Below are 18,435 nucleotides of genomic sequence, written 5' to 3'. Positions count from 1 at the left end.
CATGTGCTTCCTGGCCTGCCTCCGCAGCTCCAGTGCGCGCCCCGGGGCCCTGACAGGTGTCAGCTGTTCAGTAAATTCATGAGGAAAATATCCCCCGAGGAATTCGATGGCACGTCCTGGAAGCAACAACTGAGGCGGGAGAAAGCTTGGCAAGCTTAAGAGAGGCCTTTTGCTTTGGGGGCAAGGGAATCCTACTGCTCAAAAGGAAGAGCTACAGCCAACGTGTGTGAGCAGAGGCAGGGAAGTCAGTCGGGGACCGGAGGGGCGGGACGGTGGGGGAGGGGAGAGACTAGGGCAAACGCTGGAAAGTGGGAAGGGACTGGTAGAAATCTCCCTGTTTTGTTCACTGTCACATCCCCAGTGCCCGGAAGTTGCCTGGGACACAGTGGGTACTCTGTTAATATGTGTTCGGCGAACTTAATGAATTTCACAGCATGCGTCTTCTGAGATTTTTTTGTTTGTTTCAGGTGATATTCATAGGTGCCTAACAGGCAAACAGGATAAACACGGTGAACAAATTTGCTAAACTGACTAGTCTATCGACCACATTAGCGTATTAAATTCTCAGAGGCAAAGGGTCTCAAACTTGACTTGTCTGAACATCCGGAGGGCCTGTTACACAGACTGCTGGGCCCCACCTGCAGGGTTTCTGTTCATTGGATCCGGGGTAGAGCCGGAGAATCTGCATTTCTAACAAGTTCCTTGATGACTTAGCTCAGGCTGCCAGAACAAAATACCACAGATTGGGTGGTTTTAACAATAGACATGTATTCCTCACAGTTCTGGAGGCTGGGAAGTCCAAGTTCAAGGTGCCAGCAGATTCAGTTCTTGGTGGAAACCCACTTCATGGCTTGCAGAAGGTCACCTTCTTCCTGTGTCCTCACAAGCAGAGAAAAAGAGGGGCTCCGGTCTTCCTCTTCTTATAAGGACAAAAGCACCACCAGGGGAGCCCCACCTTTATGATGTTACCTAAACCTAATTACTTCACAAAGACCTCGCCTCCAGATAGCATCACACTGGGCATTAGGGCTTCACCATATGAATTTGGAGAGGATACAAACATCCAGTCCATAACACTAGCTGGTGCCGATGCTGCTGGTCCAGGGACCACACTTTGAGAACCACTGGTCCGTGGAGTCTTGCTAGAAGAAACCTGATTAACTGTGTAACATGAAGCTTTTCTAATTTTGACCCTGACCCCATTGTTCATGATATATCTTGCAGGACCGTGTTTTACAAAATACCCACTTGGGAAAGAAGCCTGAAAGGGTCACACTTTCCTGAGTGATGGCCAAAGAGGGGCCTCATCTCCGCTGGTTGGCCCCATTCTTCTTGCTTACTCGTGTGGGAGACCCAGCACCCAGAATGTACAATGCCCACTTCATGTGCAGGTTTGCTGCCCCCACACATCTGGCTCCCCCATGAAGCTGCCAACCCTACCTCCATGGGCTTTTGTAGAGTTCGCAGATCAGACCCAGGCTGGGGAGAGAAGCTTTGGTTTGGACGAGAGACTAACTGAAGTACCATTTTAACACGTAAAAATGAGGCCATCCATCAGTAAGATCTGGAAGTTAAGGGATCTTCCCAGGGTTGTCCTCCAGGGATGGGGAAGGGAGATCTGACTGGCATTGCTGAAAGGCTGTGGTGGGGAAGAATGAACCGCTGATCCAAGAAGCTGATTATGTTGCGGAATTCTCTACCTCAATATGGGGGGTTCGTTGTTTCGCCGCTTCGAAGGATGAAGAGGTGGACGCAAAATGAGCAGCAGGCGAAAGCTTATTAGAGTATAAGATCAGAAAGGAAGAATGGTGTGAAAGCTGTCTACAGAGGGGGCATTCGAAAGGGAATGCCTGTGACTATAGGCAAGGGTCCTTGTTTTATAAGGTTCTGGTCGTCTCTCCCTTCCCTTCCCCGTCATTCCTTCTCAGGTTCCACCCTTACTGGCTGGATGGCTCTAGGTGCAGGGCTGTCCCTTCCTGATCGGCTCGATTCCATTGCATGAGCGGTGGTCTGTAGCCACATCATTCCTTGTGGGTCATACGCTTTGTGGTCTACTACTTATTTTTAGTTAGGTCTTTTGTCAAATTCCTGAGGGGAACCTCAGGGGGGTAGATGGTGTCTGATACATTCTTAGGAGGAACCTTACACCCCAGCGGGGTGGCTGTGGTCAGAGACGCCCAGCATTGTTCCAAACTATGTGTTTTTCTGCACCCAGGGACCTCAGGTCCTAACCCTCTCTGCCTATTTTCTCCTATCTTTTCCTATCGTAATTACATACGCAAAAACCATAGCATGGTGCCAGGCATATCATCAGCGCATAATAAAGGTGTATTTTCTCTCCCCCTGGACGAGTTTAAATCGTGGGTGCGTGGGTGCGAGCAAGTCTTGATTTACGTGCTCCAGGCACAAACTGCAAGGACAGATTTTCAGGATTGTTTTGGGGATTGGCCCAAATGTTGCTCAACCAAATTGCAAATGGAGGTGGTCTCTTTGACACAAGCTACCTTTCATGTTTCGCGGTCCCCTGGGCTCCACCGCCCTGAGTCAGCAATTGCTTTTTGACAGAAGGCCCAGCGGGTGCTTTCTGAGCTGTCATAATCACCTTCCCTGAAAACACACTGTACTTCTCCCTGCCAGTCTGGAGGTGCAGGCGACCTCCTGGGAAGATCTTAAAGAGATTTGCAAATAAGAGTGGCATCTTTGCTTTGGCATGAGGTTGGTCTTGGCAGTGACCAAAACCTCATCTTTCTAAATGTTCCCAAACAGCGGCCTGAGGCCAAAGGGCCTTGCAAGTCCACAGTGAGAACTCGATTTGCATGGTTTCAACACTCCTGGTTCAATCGCTCTCCGTTTCAGGAAGGGAAGTTTGGTTTTGACTTGCTCTTCAAACATGTCCTGTGGGGCGGGGGCTAGGGGGCTCTGTGTGTCCACTGTCCTCTAATTTGTCACAGGAGGGGGCTGTGGAAGTAAAGAATGGCTTTCTAGAATGCGAGGCGCTACAATAGAGTAGTGCATGCATCGGCAGGATGCAAGAGGTCCTCAGGAGCCCAGCCCCCCTGCGGTCACCTGGGGGGGGGGCCCTCCCCACACACATCTGTCAGGCTGTCTGTTGGAATATGTCCTTTGATCAGCCATAGAAACCATACACCTCTTTGTTGCTTTATCAAATTCTCGCTGTTCTCTAATCTCATCTATCAGCCAGTTCTCTAATGCCATTGTCAGTTTTCTTGATTTATTTTTATTTCAATAACTATGTCTTTTGTTTCTGGAATTTTTCTTTGATTCTTTTTCAGACCTGTTTTCCTCTATTTCCTTTCTAATTGCTCCATTTTCTGTGGTTCCCTGAATGTGGGTTTGATCATTTGTTTTGTCTGCCTTTTCTCTCACACACAAAGGATTGCTTCCTCTTTGTTTTGTAAATTTTAACCCTGAGCTCAAGGCCAGCAGGAATTGTCCTGCCTAAGCCCTGGGTGGTGAGCATATGTAGAATAGATTCCGACTATGTCTTTGTGGAGGGCCTAGAGACTTTGTGGATGCGTTGTTAAGTTTGTGTCTGAGTTCCAGGTTTCTGCATCAGGCAGGCTGTGTACATTTGGAGCCGATGCACACGCACAGAGCAGGCTTACAGGTCTAACGTTGCAGAGGTGACCTGTTCCAGAGCCATTGTCCAACTTCCTCCCTGCCTCCCTCCGTCCATCCATGGCTGCCATTGTCCCAGGACACAGGCTTCATATGGCCCCTCTGCAGCTGCAGGCTTTATGCAGACGTGTCAGGTCGAGTTTTTCCAGGTGAAGGACCTGAGTCTACATTCCTCTCTCCCATTGGCTTTGAAACCACGGCTGAAAGGGTGGGCTGCATGGGGCACCTGGGTGTCTCAGTCAGTTGAGCGCCCGACTTTGGCTCAGGTCATTATCTCAGGGTTCATGGTTCAAGCTCCGCGTTGGGCTCTGTGCTGACAGCTCCGAGCCTGGAGCCTGCTTCCGATTCTATGTCTCCCCCTCTCTGGCCCTCCCCCGTTCACGCTCTGTCTCACTCTCTCTCTCAAAAATAAATAAACATTAAAAAAAAATAAAAGAAAAAAAAGAAGAAAGGGTGGGCCATAGCCCCTCAGCAGTCATTTGCTTCCAACAACAGTCAGGTGCAGCTTTGGGGGTTTTGTTTGCTTTTTATACCTAAGGACTTCTAACTCTCTTATTTGTTCTGTTTTGTCATTATCGCTGTTCTGTTTTATGCAGCATCTCAATGTATTTGGAAAAGGAAAGGGGTCTGCATATCTGCTCAGGCTGCAAACACGTGCTCGGCATTGTATATGCTTTATTTTAGCTCCCTTCACACAATAACCCTCTGATCGGGTACTCTTTATTATCCTCACTTTACAGGTGAAGGAGTCAGGATTTAAATTTTTCAATTATTTTCCCAAAGCCCACAACATGCTTCCCCAGAAGTTGTTAAAACGGGTGTGACCCCTGGCCCATTCTCCCCAGGCGTGGCCTGCATGACTCCCTCCAGAGTCCTCTTGGCTGTCTCTCTCTGGCTCCCCCAGCGCAGCGCCGCCTGCTGGCCACCAGCAGTCTACAGGCTCTGCCCACCCACACTCACACCAGACCTTTCCGGCCATCCCCCTGCTGCAGATGGGCCTCTCCCCTGGCCCAGGTGCTTTCCCTCTTGCAGTAGCCTGTCACAGACGCACTCCCTCAATCTCCCCCTCTCCAGTGCATGTTGTAAATTCTGAGCGGGAGTGAAGGTAGACAGAGGAGAGTGGATGAGAGGGGCATCATCAGAACTTGGCAGTACACGGGCAGGAGGGAGGGAGAGTGAGGCAGTCTAAAGCAATGCCCAGGGTTCTGGCTTGGACGATACATAGGATGAGGAGCACTTGCTGAGGCAGGGACTCAGGAGGGGGCGAAGGGGGGACTGGAGCATGGGGGGTGTTGGGCTCAATTTTGGACACCCCGTGCGTCCGAAGTGCCTGTAGCACGTCAGGTGGGCCACTCGGGGACAATCTGACACGCAAGCCCATCACTCAAGAGGTAAGTGTCTGCACCAGACCCTGATTCAGCGGTGAGTATGCGAAGCTGAGCCACTGGTTGTGTGTGAAATAGAGACACGAGAGGCTGAGTGTGGAAGCCCGAGTGGGGTGCCTGTTACACCTAACTCCCGACATCCGCTCCTCGACATCAGAAACCATATCCTTTCTCTCCCTTTATGTTGTAAAGGTGCCTGTGTCAAACTGGCACTCCTCCTGTATCGGGTTGCAGCGAGGATTCACTAGCGTAAGGAGTATGAAAAGCTTCTTTAAAAGAGAAAAGCATGTTCCAGGATTGATTGTTGTTATGACTACCATCCTCCTCCCCCCTGCCCCAACCCCCCCACACCTCCTGCTGCCTGAAGAATAAAAGCACCTCAGATCCTTGGGTCTCACTTCCCAATCTATCCCTGTGGCCTCCTCTCCCACCCTGGCCCTTCCCAGACCAGCCTGACCCCTCCATACTGGGTGCCTGTGTTTCTTCCCCTGCCATCCGCCTCCCAGTGCAGATATCGTTTAAAGGGCCACAGTGCCAGCTCCGGATTGGTTTTTCCAGGAAATCAGGAATGTTTGAGTGTAGCAATTCAATGTGAGATACTTTTGCCTCCCACCTATTATGTGCCAGGGGCTGCACGCTTTAGAGGATATTTGGACCGACCAGTCAGCAGCCTGATTTTCTCCTCCTCTCTAGTGGGAGGCTTCCATGGCCCGACTCACCCTGGAGTACCCTCCTACTCCCAACCAACCTCCTTTGGCATCGTCTTTGCTACCTACCGTTCCTCAACACATGTCCCCGGGTCTCTGGTCTCTGGTCTCTGCTTCACTTGCCAGCTAAACAGCATCCCAGCCGCCCATCCTGAGAACATACCTGCAAGTTTTCACAGAGAAAGGGTCTCTGGCCCCACCAAGGTCCTGGGCACCGCCTCAGGGGATGACACGGGACATGCTTGGTGCCAACTGCATTCACCAGTGATTCATGAACAGTCAGGAATTAAAGTTCTTCTCTCCCCCCAGGAAAGGTCACTTTGCCTAATCTCCTTCTCTCACGGTTGAGCCATTGCACTGACACATTTATTTTTGCTGCCTCCTGGCTTGATCATTTTTTTATTACAGTTTGTCCCTCCAACTCTAACAGAGGGCTAATGCAGGTCTCCTCCTGATCACAGATCCACGTTAGTGAAACCCTAACTAGGCATCTCCTTGGGCAGCCTTCGTAGATTACTTGGTGCCAGAAGTCTGCAAGCATTCACCTAGTCTGAGCTCAAAGATGCCCAATCAGGAGCTAAGTAGGAAGCTCCCCAGCATTCCTGTCTTCGAGTCTTAGCTCAGGGAGCTCCCCACTCCCAGAAGGCCCTCCCTTTTGACCTTGGAGAATATAAATCTTGCCATCTTTTGTGAACCATCTTAAAATGAGATAAAATGTATCCCCTTTCAAATTGCCAGGATTGTATATTTTATTAACACTCAATGTGGTAAGGGTACAATGCACGAATACTCTTAGAGTCTGTGGGCAGGAGAACAAAAAGGCACAAACTTCTGCCGGAAAAAAAAATGACAGCGTGTGTCATGAGCCTTCAAAATACCTCCAACCTTTGACTCAGTAATTGCACTTCCATGAATCTTTCCCAAGGATATAATCAGAAATGCAGGCAAATAATTATTCATAAATAAATATAGTATTAGGTTACAGCATGTTTTATAATTGCTGGTACATAATTAATACGTGATTCTAAGGACATATTTAAATATGGTTTAGTATATGCATACTATACAGCCATCTAAACTGAAGTTGGTAAAGGCATTTTAATGCTGACATTAAGTGAAGCCAGCAAACTCAAATCATATACACAGTATGATCCAAATTGACCTTCTCCCACTGTTGTTTTACAGGACGCTTACAGGAATGCTATAAATAGAAAAATTCATTTTCCAACAAGGTTGGAAAGTTATTATAGGCATATACTTCATACTTTGAGGCTGCTGGGAGCCTTGGATATGCAAATGAAATGGGATTTCAAAAAAAAAAAAAAAAAAAAAAACAAGACCCAGTATACATGGTCGCTGTTTTTCTTCAGGGCATCACAGGGGCTGCTGTTCATGAATCATGCTTCGGAAAACTTGGGGGGGTAATACCTAGGAAAAGATTCCTATGTTGAAAGGGGTCACCGCTGCTGTTAGTTATGGAATTATTTTGTTTCTTCCTTGGAATTTTTTTTTTTTTTTGTCCTACAAAAATGCTGTAAGTATCGTGAAAGGACGCAAGCCAGAGGATCCTTCTCCTCCCAGCGTCAGCAGTGTGGAGTGATGTAGAGTCAGTCAGCACACGGGTCCTACACAGCAGTCATGCCTGAGAGGATGGCTGCCAAGAGGGTGGTATGGCGGCCAGGACAAGGGGGCCCCCCAGGGCTGCCTGGTTGACTCTCATGCTCTGCCCACATTTCAAAGAGCACGGGATACGGTCAGGGTCACAGCACTGCCACCTGCTCCCACCCCACCCTGGGACTGGCTAGAGATTTCTCCATGCCTCAGAGAACATGAGGCTCTGAAATATGCCACCTGCCTACTCTTGATTGCAGACTTCAAGTCCAAGGTGCACAGGATGAGCCTGCTTGGATTAGATGCCTCCTCCTTAGCTCCCCACTCTTCCACGACCCCTAGGCTCTGTTTCCAGGTCTTCCTTTGTGCCACTCCCACACCACTGGGTCAGCCCTACCCCAGTCACAGGCCCAGCCTAAGAGTCTGCTCCAACCCAAGATGTGGCCTCAGACGTGGAGCAGGACGGATGTAAACTTGGTTAGAACCTCATTAGTAGGTACTGAGCTGTACTTGCAGTGGGGTGTAATAGGATTTTGGAAATACTTGCTCGGACACCTCCTGATTACTTTCCAAGGGCCCCTAAAATATTCATCAGCCTTTATCAGGCTAATGGGCTTCAAAAGGAGCAATTTTCTGAGACATGAGACAGGACAATATAAAAAGAACATTAAGGAAAAAATTCCTATTCCAAAATGAAAGGGAAAAGATCATTTAGCATCCCTGTTGGTGTTATCTATTCATGAGAAACAGCACATTTAATCCAGAATGGGCTGTAGGGAGGGCTTTGATGCCCTCACCTTGAGGTCACCTTCATGCAGAACTCATCTGTCTCCGCTGCCACAGATGGCAGGGGCAATGGAGACAAGAAGATATAGATGAGAGGCATTTCAGAGGTGGACTCCACAGGGTGCAGAGTGATTTGAGGGAGAAGAGGTGTGGAGGAGAGGTTTGAATGTGACCCCAAGACACTGGCTTAGGGGATCAGAGAGAAGGGGCACCATTCTCCAGCCTGGCCATCTTACCTCCCTTCCCAAGGCCCACCAGTCTTGGTTTCTATTTTGCATCATGCTGTGAGAGTTCAGCATCTTAAGGTCAGGAATTATGGCTCCATCTAGCCCTCAGCGTCTCTACCCGTCCATTAAAGTTTTGGTTACCACCATAAGATCAGAAATCTCAGGCACAAAAGTTGGGAGAGGTGTTAAGTGTTAGAGTGCCCTGCGCTTATCCAGGCCAGGAGGACCATCTGTGGCCCTTCTGTGCCTCCCCAGGAACACTCCAAGGTAGGATTCAGGTGAGTCCCCTTGGAAAGACTATGTTTCTCAGAATGTATTTTGCTCGATTTGAAAGGCCCTGAGGTTACAAGAAGAGCTCCTTGGGCAAGGCTTAAAGTAGAGACAAAAGAATTGGGCGTTTCTACTCTTCTGCATTCCAACCTTCTTCCTCACCCGATGTTCTTCACCTCCTCTCTTGCTCCTTTTGAGCCCCTAATTCTCTGCCATTTTCTTCTTTTTCTTTCCCTTCTTCCTCCCCTTCTCTATCTCCACCTTCACTTCTACTTTCAATCTTAGTATCTTTCTTTTTAGAGCTTCATCTATCCCCAAGCTTAGGAAAATAATTTCAATTTAACTTTTTTCTCTATTAAAGAACTAAGAAAAATTTTATACAAAGCAAATTTAAGCTGTCAGCCCCACCTGTCCCCCAAGAATTTGCCAGCCTTGACAACTGTTAATTATGTGACCAAGATGCTCTGCCCATGCTCAAATACTTGCCTGATGATTGGAATCTCTGGTGTTCCTCTACTCCATGGTTTGCCCCATGGTGTTGGACATGAGCCTCTCTAACCTCAGTTATAGCAACCATTATATTCATGTGGTTCTTTGCAATAAAAACTGTTCACGCAAAATGTCTTCTCCTCCTTTCATAATTAAAATAAAGGCCTGTTTGATGTTTCATTGCATATTCAATTTTAAGTGTTGCTTTTCTTTCCTTTCATTAGATATGTGACAAAGAATGGCATTACTATGTCATCAACGTGGAGTTTCCTGTGGTTACTTTGTACATGGATGGAGCAACGTACGAACCCTATCTGGTGACCAACGACTGGCCCATTCATCCATCTCACATAGCAATGCAACTTACGGTCGGCGCTTGTTGGCAAGGTAACTATATGTCAAGCCCTTCTCCCTGGCCCATCTGTATACAGTCCGTGAAAGGTACTGATAGAAAAAAGGGGAAAACAAGTGATGTGAGAATTAGCTTCGAAAATTTACTACCCCTTACTAATATGACAGGACTTATAAAAAATAAGGATTAATCCAGACACTAAACTTGTGTCATAATAAAGCACTTGGCTGGAGACCAGATTCTGATTTTAGGTTAACACGAGCAGTTTCATGGTTGCCTCTGAATAGGCTAATGCCTTTTATTGTTCTGGAACCTTACATAGTTTCAAATTGGGACTGTATAGAGAAAAGGCTGAATGTAGAATCCCATATCAAAATTGCCTTTTGGGTCTGTTGAGTGCTAATCAGGAACCAAGGATCTCCTTTTATCCCCACACAAGTTGTCCAAGCCTCCAACCCTCTGCTCTGGGAGCTCACACATATGTAGGGCTATGATGGGTGGATTGTCTATAGGCGTGAGACAATGGACAGCCACTCTCAAGTTCAGCTCATTGCCTAGCCCCTGCCCTGCTCATTAAGGACAGAGGTTCCTTATTGCCTTCCCACTCAAAGGTCTCTGCTGCCCCCTCAGTGCTGCTGCTGCCTCTCCTGCATTCCCCAAATTGGAAGACTAATCTCCTCTTTGGAAGCAGGAAAACCTGCTGTTTGAGCATACATTTAACCCTCTGTCCTTCACTCAGATCTGTTAGAATCTTTGTTTTTGCTCCCTTAAAAGCTAGGGTGCTATAAAGTACCAATGAAAGAACAGAGGGGAAGAAAAACATTCCCCAAATAAGCAGATTAATACTTTGAGATGACCCAACCTCAGGTTGATGGATTCCTCAAAAGCTAAGATTTGTGACTTTGACCATTCGCCATGGGGGGCTCAGGGTAGATAGAGATGGGCTGTGGTAGAAGAATATGTCTTCAGAGAACCAGTTAACCAAGGAGCGATCTAGGGGAGATATAGGCCCCTTTGGGTTGAGACAGAGTTCTAGGCCACACCATAAGAGATAAGACAGAAAGATGCACACATAGCTCAGCCTGGGAACACTAGGGATACACAACCTAGTAAGGAAATAAAGCACCAATGAGGCAAGGGAAGAGAAGATGGATGGATGAATAGATAGATAGATAGATAGATAGATAATTATGACATGAGCCAAAATCAGATGCTCAACCAACTGAGCCATCTAGGCACCCTGGGAAGAGAATATAAATAAATAAATAAATAAATAAATAAATAAATACACACACACACACACACACACACACACACACACACACATATATACATATATATTTTTTAAACCTTTATTCATTTTTGAGAGACAGAGCATGAGTGGGGGAAGGGAAGAGAGGGAGGGAGACACAGAATCTGCAGCAGGCTCCAGGCTCCTCCAAGGTGCAGCACAGAGCCTGATGCGGGGCTCGAACCCACAGACTGGGAGATCATGACCTGAGCTGAAGTCAGACACTTAACCAACTGAGCCACCCAGGAGCCCCGAGAATATATTTTTAAGTTGAGGTCACCAATTTAACATCTGATATATGTCATATGATACTAAAAAGTTCACTGAACATTTCAATAGAACTTGGTAAGAGCTTCATCATTGTTGCAAAATTTCCCAGGAATTCAGAAAAGGGAAACTGGGTCAACTGGCAAGAGTCCATGAAACTAATGAGTACAACAAGCCCCTGATTCAGAGATTACACAGGAATGACTAGTCACTGAACACAGCTATGCCCAAGTGATGGCCCTCATATGGTTCAGTGTCCCAGTTGGACACCACAGCCAGCCTGTGGATATTTTGGGACATAGCCTGGATGCTACCCACAAGTTAAAGGGGCCCCAGTAATGTCCTCACTATGAACCTCACCATGACTCTTCCTCTAGAGGACTTCAGAGAACACATCGGGCTCCCTATCACACCAGCCTGCAAGGGAAACCTGCCCCCACCTCTGAAGGGCAATTGTAACCACTGCTGCCCAGCTGCATGCCCATTGGGTGGGGAAATAGTCCCACCAAAATAAAATGCGATTTTATAAAGAACTAGGATGACCTCTTTGAATCAGTTACAATAGGCTAAGTTGTGCTGCAGTGACAATCAAGTCCCAATTCTCAGGTGCTTGAAATAATTCTCACTTTATACTTGCTTCAGATCAGTGGGGGGCTTTTCTCTGATTTCTCCTCAGTCTGAGACCCAAGCAGAGAGAGCAGCTGCATTGCTTCGTACTGAGAAACAGGAAAAAGAAAGCATGACGAATGGTGCATGAGCCCTTACAGCTTTCACCTATGAGTGACACCAGTCATTTCTAATCACATTTTATTGGCCAAAGCAATTCCTATGTCCACACCTAACCCCAACAAGGCAGGAAAGTAAAATCTATAATGTGTCTGGAAGAAAAACTGAAAATATTTTATGAACAACACTGATGAACACCATGGTCTGTCCACTTACTACTCTACAGCTATTTGACTGTCCTTCCCACATAAAACATAGAACTACCCTTCCCTAATGAGGCAACCCAAAAGTTTGACCTGTTACTGGCTCCAAGCTCAACATCCAGATTCTCTGAGTGATTCCTGGTGATCTGTCCCTTCATCAGGCTGAGTTGCATAGGAGGCTCTATCTCAGGACCAGATATAGCTCTGCTTGATCTGGAGGCTTCTACACTAATAGGGAGAAGTATGTGCTGCCACCACAACCATCACCCCTACACACACTCACACTCACACACACACACACACACACACACACACAATGCAACAGTGGAATCAGTCAGAATAACCAAAAAAAAAAACCATTTCCACTAAATAAGAGGAAGAATTAGAGAAACACAGCAGTCTGGTTGGTAGCAATTCTGAAATCCCTCTGGGCAGATGCTTTAAGGGCCCTACCCTAGGATGGAGAGTGCTCTTTGTGGTCCCTGACTCCACTTTCTGGGAGATGTTTCCTTCTCAGTATCCACCTAGGCCATGTCCAAAGACGGCATTGTCATTGTATAAGTAACAGCACTAATACTTTACCTGATTTCAGCTGATTTAAAAACTATTTCTCAAAAATGCTTTTCAAACATTAAACCAAAGTATATGTTTATTTTAAAGGAATGTGGGACAAAGTGCCAACTAGGGTGTTCACCACTGAGTATTTCTGCCCTCTTCCCAGACAGGGATGCTAGGACTATCTTTGTTGGAATAAGGTGTGGTCATGTGACTTGCCTTGGCCAATTAAATGTGAGTGGAAGTGCCTGATGTCATTTCCTGGATGAAACTTTAAGAGCCAGTATTGCAAGGAGGTCCTTCACAAACCTGGTGTTTACAGTCCCGTGATAAAAGCGCTATTAGATAAAGCAACTTATAGATAAAGAAACTGAGGCTCTGAGAGGTGAAGTAGCTGACTCTAGGTTACCCAGCCAAACCTGCCTGACCCCAGGTCTTCAAAGCCTGGTTTCTTCTTACTGTGGCTTGCTCCCCCATTGCTAGTTGATCCTTTTGTTGATGTGGTTATGTATCTGGGAAAATGCGGGAGCCGATGTGTATTGATACAAACTCTGTCAACCTTTTACCTTCGGACACATCTGACAACTCTGCAATCAAAAAGCCACAGCAACCCTGCTTTGCAATTGCTAATCCCCTGCTGTATACTCCCTTAAGTGACCCTGCACAGAACAAGGGGAAAGGGTTTAGCCTTGGGAGTCAGAAAAGTTTGAGTGTGAGTCAGATCCCAACCCTGCCACTTACTAGCTGTGCGGACCCAGCAGAAACTTCGACTTCCCTGAGCAACTCTTCTCTATTCTATAAAACTAGGCTAACACCTCCCTTGTCATTCTAAGGGTTAGATGATAGGAACATGGAGCGTGCTTGGCATGTTTCAGTTGAATAAATGTATACATTTGAAAACATCTGGTCTCCTCCTCCATCCCTTCTTGCTCCTTGCACCTAAGCCCAATATGGCAGACGGTCTACAAGACCTTTTGGTATGCTCTGGCTTCTGTGATTCCAGCCTCCCCATGACTCCTTGCATGCACCGACTCTATTCCCCTCCCCCAGGATGAACCCTCACACACAGACCCTGCTCCCCCAGGTCCATCTATAGGTCAGAAGGGTCAATGAGGCTGGACACTAGCCAGTCAGAAGACAAGTATTAGAACATGGCCCTTGTGGCACAGGCAGGAACCCGATCGTGTGGTCTTTCGGGCCATGGACATTTGGGTATCTTCCCTGAGAGGAAAGACAACCCATTGGTAAATTTTTAGCATAGGATAAAATCCTTAAAAGTCTTTAAACTTGGGCTTTATAGGACCGGTAAGAGTTCACTAGCAAGACAGGGAAGGCAAAAGCATATGCCATAGCAGGGAAGCTTCACGTAGACATGCTGAGGATGCCCTGTCACTGGAAGGTACACGGACCAGAAAGAGTACAGAAGAGGCTGGGAAGAGGAGTTGAAACGCCATACTGCCTTGATAAGGAGGCTGGATTCTCCTGAATACGTACATCCTCCTTGGAGCCATGCTTTGTCTTAGAAGAACATGTCAAAAGACCTTTCAATAGGACATGGTGCTGTGAAATTGACAGCCTATGATGCAGCCCTTATTTTGACATGTTTCTATACTTTCTGAAGTCCACTTACATACATATTATAAGCCTGCTGGATGAGCCTCTAATTGCCTCTGGGCCTGCTATTGTGGGGAGACTTTTTAGGTGCCTCTGAGGTTGGCAAGGAAACTAGTTCCCATTTGTGAAATTTCCAATTGGGGTTTAACAATGGGAATAGAAAATAATTTGATAGCAGCTGCTTGTTGGATGCTCCCGGGAACTGGCTCCAGCACTGTTGCTGGGTAGTGCTTGGCAGCCCCCATTAGCCTACTGTGTCCTGTTAGTGAATTTGAAAGCCAAAGTAATCAGTGGAACTTCATTTACATTGGTATTTTTTCCAGTAATTAAAAAAAAGAGAGAGAGAGACTTCATGTACACTTAAGAAATATTGCCAGTGCAGGCTCGAGCGCAAAGCATATCTTAATTGTAGAGAAAAGCTTTTGCGGTGAGGACGGACCTTGCATCACAAGAATCCTCTTCCCCTGTGTGGCTGATGCACACCACCTTGACTTCACCTTTGTGCTAAGAGTCACAGTGTTCTCAGGATGCAATCAGACCCTCCTGGGGTTGACTTCAGTCTATGCCAACTCAGAAACTGCTGCCTTTAGGCAAATTCCAGGTTCCTTGTGTCTCTCTGGGTCACACCTTGGGAGAAGATCATTTAAAAGACTAATTAATTTGCCCTCTTCCTTAGATTTCCTACTCATCCATTTCTAACAGCAAAAAATTCCGGTTCTACTGGTGTATAATAAAAATTGTATACTCACACCTGCTTCGGCCCTGGACCTCTAAACTGGGGCCACCCACACAGGGACTGGAACCCAGCTGTCCCTGGGAGCGAGTCAGGAAGGCTGCTGATTGCATCAGTCCAGGGTCTTAGGGAGCCCCCAGGGTTTCAGGGAGATGCCTCAGCAGGTGAAAGTCCGGGTCAACCCTCCCCCAATACTACAACCAAAGCAGCTCTGTGTCACCTATTTTCTAAGGCATCTGGGCAAGGATTCTTTCAACAAAGGAGCTAACCATGTTTCAGAAGCACAATTCTAGGCACATCCTCAAGAAGCCACCAACCTGCTCCCTCATTGGTCCTCATCTACTCTTGGTGGATCTCATCACAGACTTGCCTACTTGTTGCTCGTCCCCAGCAACCACCTCATCCCTACCTCTGCTGGGGACTCTCCTCCAGTGCTCTGGATCTTGGCCTTCCTAGAGTGTTCAGCTTTGCCTGCCCCTGACTGTGACTTTATCCTGGTCTCAGATGAGGAGAGCTCTTGCTGAGTCCTACCCCCTACTTAACAAATAAAGCCACAGGAGATACAGAAAGTGATGGTGCTAAAAATTAGAACCTCTTGTTAAAGGACAGATACAGAACTCCCATTGTGGCTTTTGGGAGGAGTCAAGGCAAAGAACAGGAATGGTCAAAAGTGAGATTAAAAGGCAGAAATAACTCTGAGAGTGGCAATAATCAATAGTATGTGATCTTCAGAGGCGAGTTGGGGCCACATGTGGTCCTGAGATCTGGTACACGTTTCCGGGTCAACTTGTCGCCAGACACTAAAATTAGTGCAGGGACTTGGAGTACATGCCTTCACTTAATAAGATTGGTCTAATTTAGTACAAATTCTCTTAATAAAGTCTGTGTTGAAATTATTCCGCATCCCCAGGGTCTCTGCTGCTGGAAGCAAGAGGCACGTGCTAACATAGTCTGCCTTACATTCAGGTGGGCATTTCCCAAGGAGGGCTTCATGAAGCTCCAGTTCCATAGGCTGCCCCTTCCACAAGGAGGCCATGGTCAGGTTTGGGAAACTGCATAAATTATCCCCATAGGACCACGTTGGAGAGTCACAATGCTTGTTAGCATATTAAAAGCTCTCAAAAGCCCACCAATGAAGCATTCTGTTTGATATTACTTAACCCATGTTTCTCAATCTCATTTCACTATGGAACTCACTCTTTGTGAAATAGCGTTCTTGGAGCACTCTTTGGGAAATATTTCATTGGAGATGCAGGTCTCCATCCCTACCAGGCCATGAGTTTACAGAAGGCAAGGACTGTCTGCTCTCACAGATTCTCCTCTCCTCACCTTTCCCCCTCCACTAGTAGGTCAATAGCTAATGTTTGTTGAATTACATCCCATTTGTTCTTTTAAAGTTTATTTATTTATTTTGAGAGAGAGAGAGAGAGAGTGTGTGTGTGAGTGGGAGAGGGGCAGAGAGAAAGGGAGAGACAGAGAATCCTAAGCAGGCTCTGCACTGTCAGCACAGAGCCCAACATGGGGCTTGAACTCACAAGCTGTGAGATCATGACCTGAGCTGAAATCAACAGTCGGATGCTTACCCAACTGGGTCACCCAGGCACCCCACATCCCAATTTTTTTTTTTTTAATTTTTTTTTTCAACGTTTATTTATTTTTGGGACAGAGAGAGACAGAGCATGAACGGGGGAGGGGCAGAGAGAGAGGGAGACACAGAATCGGAAACAGGCTCCAGGCTCCGAGCCATTAGCCCAGAGCCTGACGCGGGGCTCGAACTCATGGACCGTGGGATCGTGACCTGGCTGAAGTCGGACGCTTAACCGACTGCGCCACCCAGGCGCCCCCCCACATCCCAATTTTGAAGCTGTTTTGACAAAGCTATGTGGTTCGTGGTCTGACACACAGGGATGACTAACAAGGTGTTCCTTAGTATTATCTGTATCAACAAATCAAAAGAAGATTGTTCTAGGCAATGGAGTTAATTTGATGCCAGGGCATCTTAGTTTAATAGATGAAATCAGCTTTAAAATTCATGTCTGGAAACACAGTATAACTGGGTTGTAATTCTAACTTTGTATCTTATTCCAAAGATTATATTTTTTAAGTTTATTTTTGAGAGAGACAGAGACAGAGAGAGGGACAGAGAGACAGAGAGACAGAGCCCAAGTGGAGGAGAGGCAGAGAGAGAGGGAGACACAGAATCCGAAGCAGGCTCCAGGGCCCGATTTGGGGCTCACATTCATGAACCATGAGATTATGACTAAGCTGAAGTCAGACATTTAACCAACTGAGCCACCCAGGCTCCCCTTTCCAAAGATTATATTAATAAGAAAATTTGAAAACCCAAAAGATTCCACCATAGCAGAAAACTGCTAGAATTGATTCATGAATTCAGCAAAGTTGCAGGATATAAAATCAATACACAGAAATCAGTTGCATTCCTAGACACCAACAATGAAGCAACAGAAAGAGAAATCAAAGAATTGATCCCATTTGCAGTTGCACAAAAAACCATAAAATACCTAGGAATAAATCTAACCAAAAAGGTGAAAAATCTATACACTGAAAACTATAGAAAGCTTATGAAAGAAATTGAAGAAGACACAAAAAAATGGAAAAAGATTCCATGCTCCTGGATAGGAAAAACAAATGTCATTAAACTGTCGATACTACCCAAGCAATCTACATATTCAATGCAATCCCTATCAAAGTAACACCAGCATTCTTCACAGAGCTAGAACAAATAATCCTAAAATTTGTATGGAACCAGAAAAGACCCAGAATAGCCAAAGAAATCTTGAAGAAGAAAACCAAAGCAGGAGGCATCACAATCCCAGACTTCAAGCTATACTACAAAGCTGTAATCATCAAGACAGTATGGTACTGGTACAAGAACAGACACTCAGATCAATGGAACAGAATAGAGAACCCAGAAATGGACCCACAAACGTATGGCCAACTAATCTTTGACAAAGCAGGAGACAATATCCAATGGAATAAAGACAGTCTCTTCAGCAAGTGGTGCTGGGAAAACCGGGCAGCGACATGCAGAAGAATGAACCTGGACCACTTTCTTACACCATACACAAAAATAAACTCAAAGTGGATGAAAGACCTCTCAATATAAGACAGGAAGCCATCAAAATCCTCCAGGAGAAAGCAGGCAAAAACCTCTTTCATCTTGCCCGCAGCAATTTCTTACTCAACACGTCTCCGGAGGCAAGGGAAACAAAAGTAAAAATGAACTACTGGGACCTCATCAAAATAAAAAGCTTCTGCACAGCAAAGGAAACAATCACCAAAACTAAAAGGCAACCAATAGAATGGGAAAAGATATTTGCAAATGACATATCAGATAAAGGGTTAGTATCCAAAATCTATAAAGAACTTATCAAACTCTACACCCAAAAAACAAACAATCCAGTGAAGAAATGGGTGAAAGACATGAATAGACACTTATGCAAGGAAGACATCCAGATGTCCAACCAACACATGAAAAAATGTTCAACATCACTCATCATCAGAGAAATACAAATCAAAACCATACTGAGATACCACTTTACACCTGTCAGAATGGCTA

The 18,435-nt window shown here is 46.2% G+C and overlaps 1 protein-coding gene across 2 annotated transcripts in view; it reads left to right on the top strand.

Annotated features, from left to right (window-relative positions):
• Positions 1 to 18,435, top strand: part of CLSTN2 (calsyntenin 2) — a 398,662-nt gene that overhangs the window by 347,103 nt on the left and 33,124 nt on the right. For both annotated transcript variants that reach the window (XM_042998727.1, XM_042998728.1), the window contains one exon: positions 9,339 to 9,501. In XM_042998727.1, the coding sequence (XP_042854661.1) occupies positions 9,339 to 9,501 (163 nt within the window). The remainder of the gene's footprint in view (positions 1 to 9,338; positions 9,502 to 18,435) is intronic.

This window comes from Panthera tigris, chromosome C2, assembly GCF_018350195.1.
Source record: "Panthera tigris isolate Pti1 chromosome C2, P.tigris_Pti1_mat1.1, whole genome shotgun sequence".
Taxonomy (NCBI): Eukaryota; Metazoa; Chordata; class Mammalia; order Carnivora; family Felidae; genus Panthera; species Panthera tigris.
The sequence above is the reverse complement of the archived record's forward strand: the minus strand, read 5'-3'. Positions and strand labels throughout refer to the sequence as shown.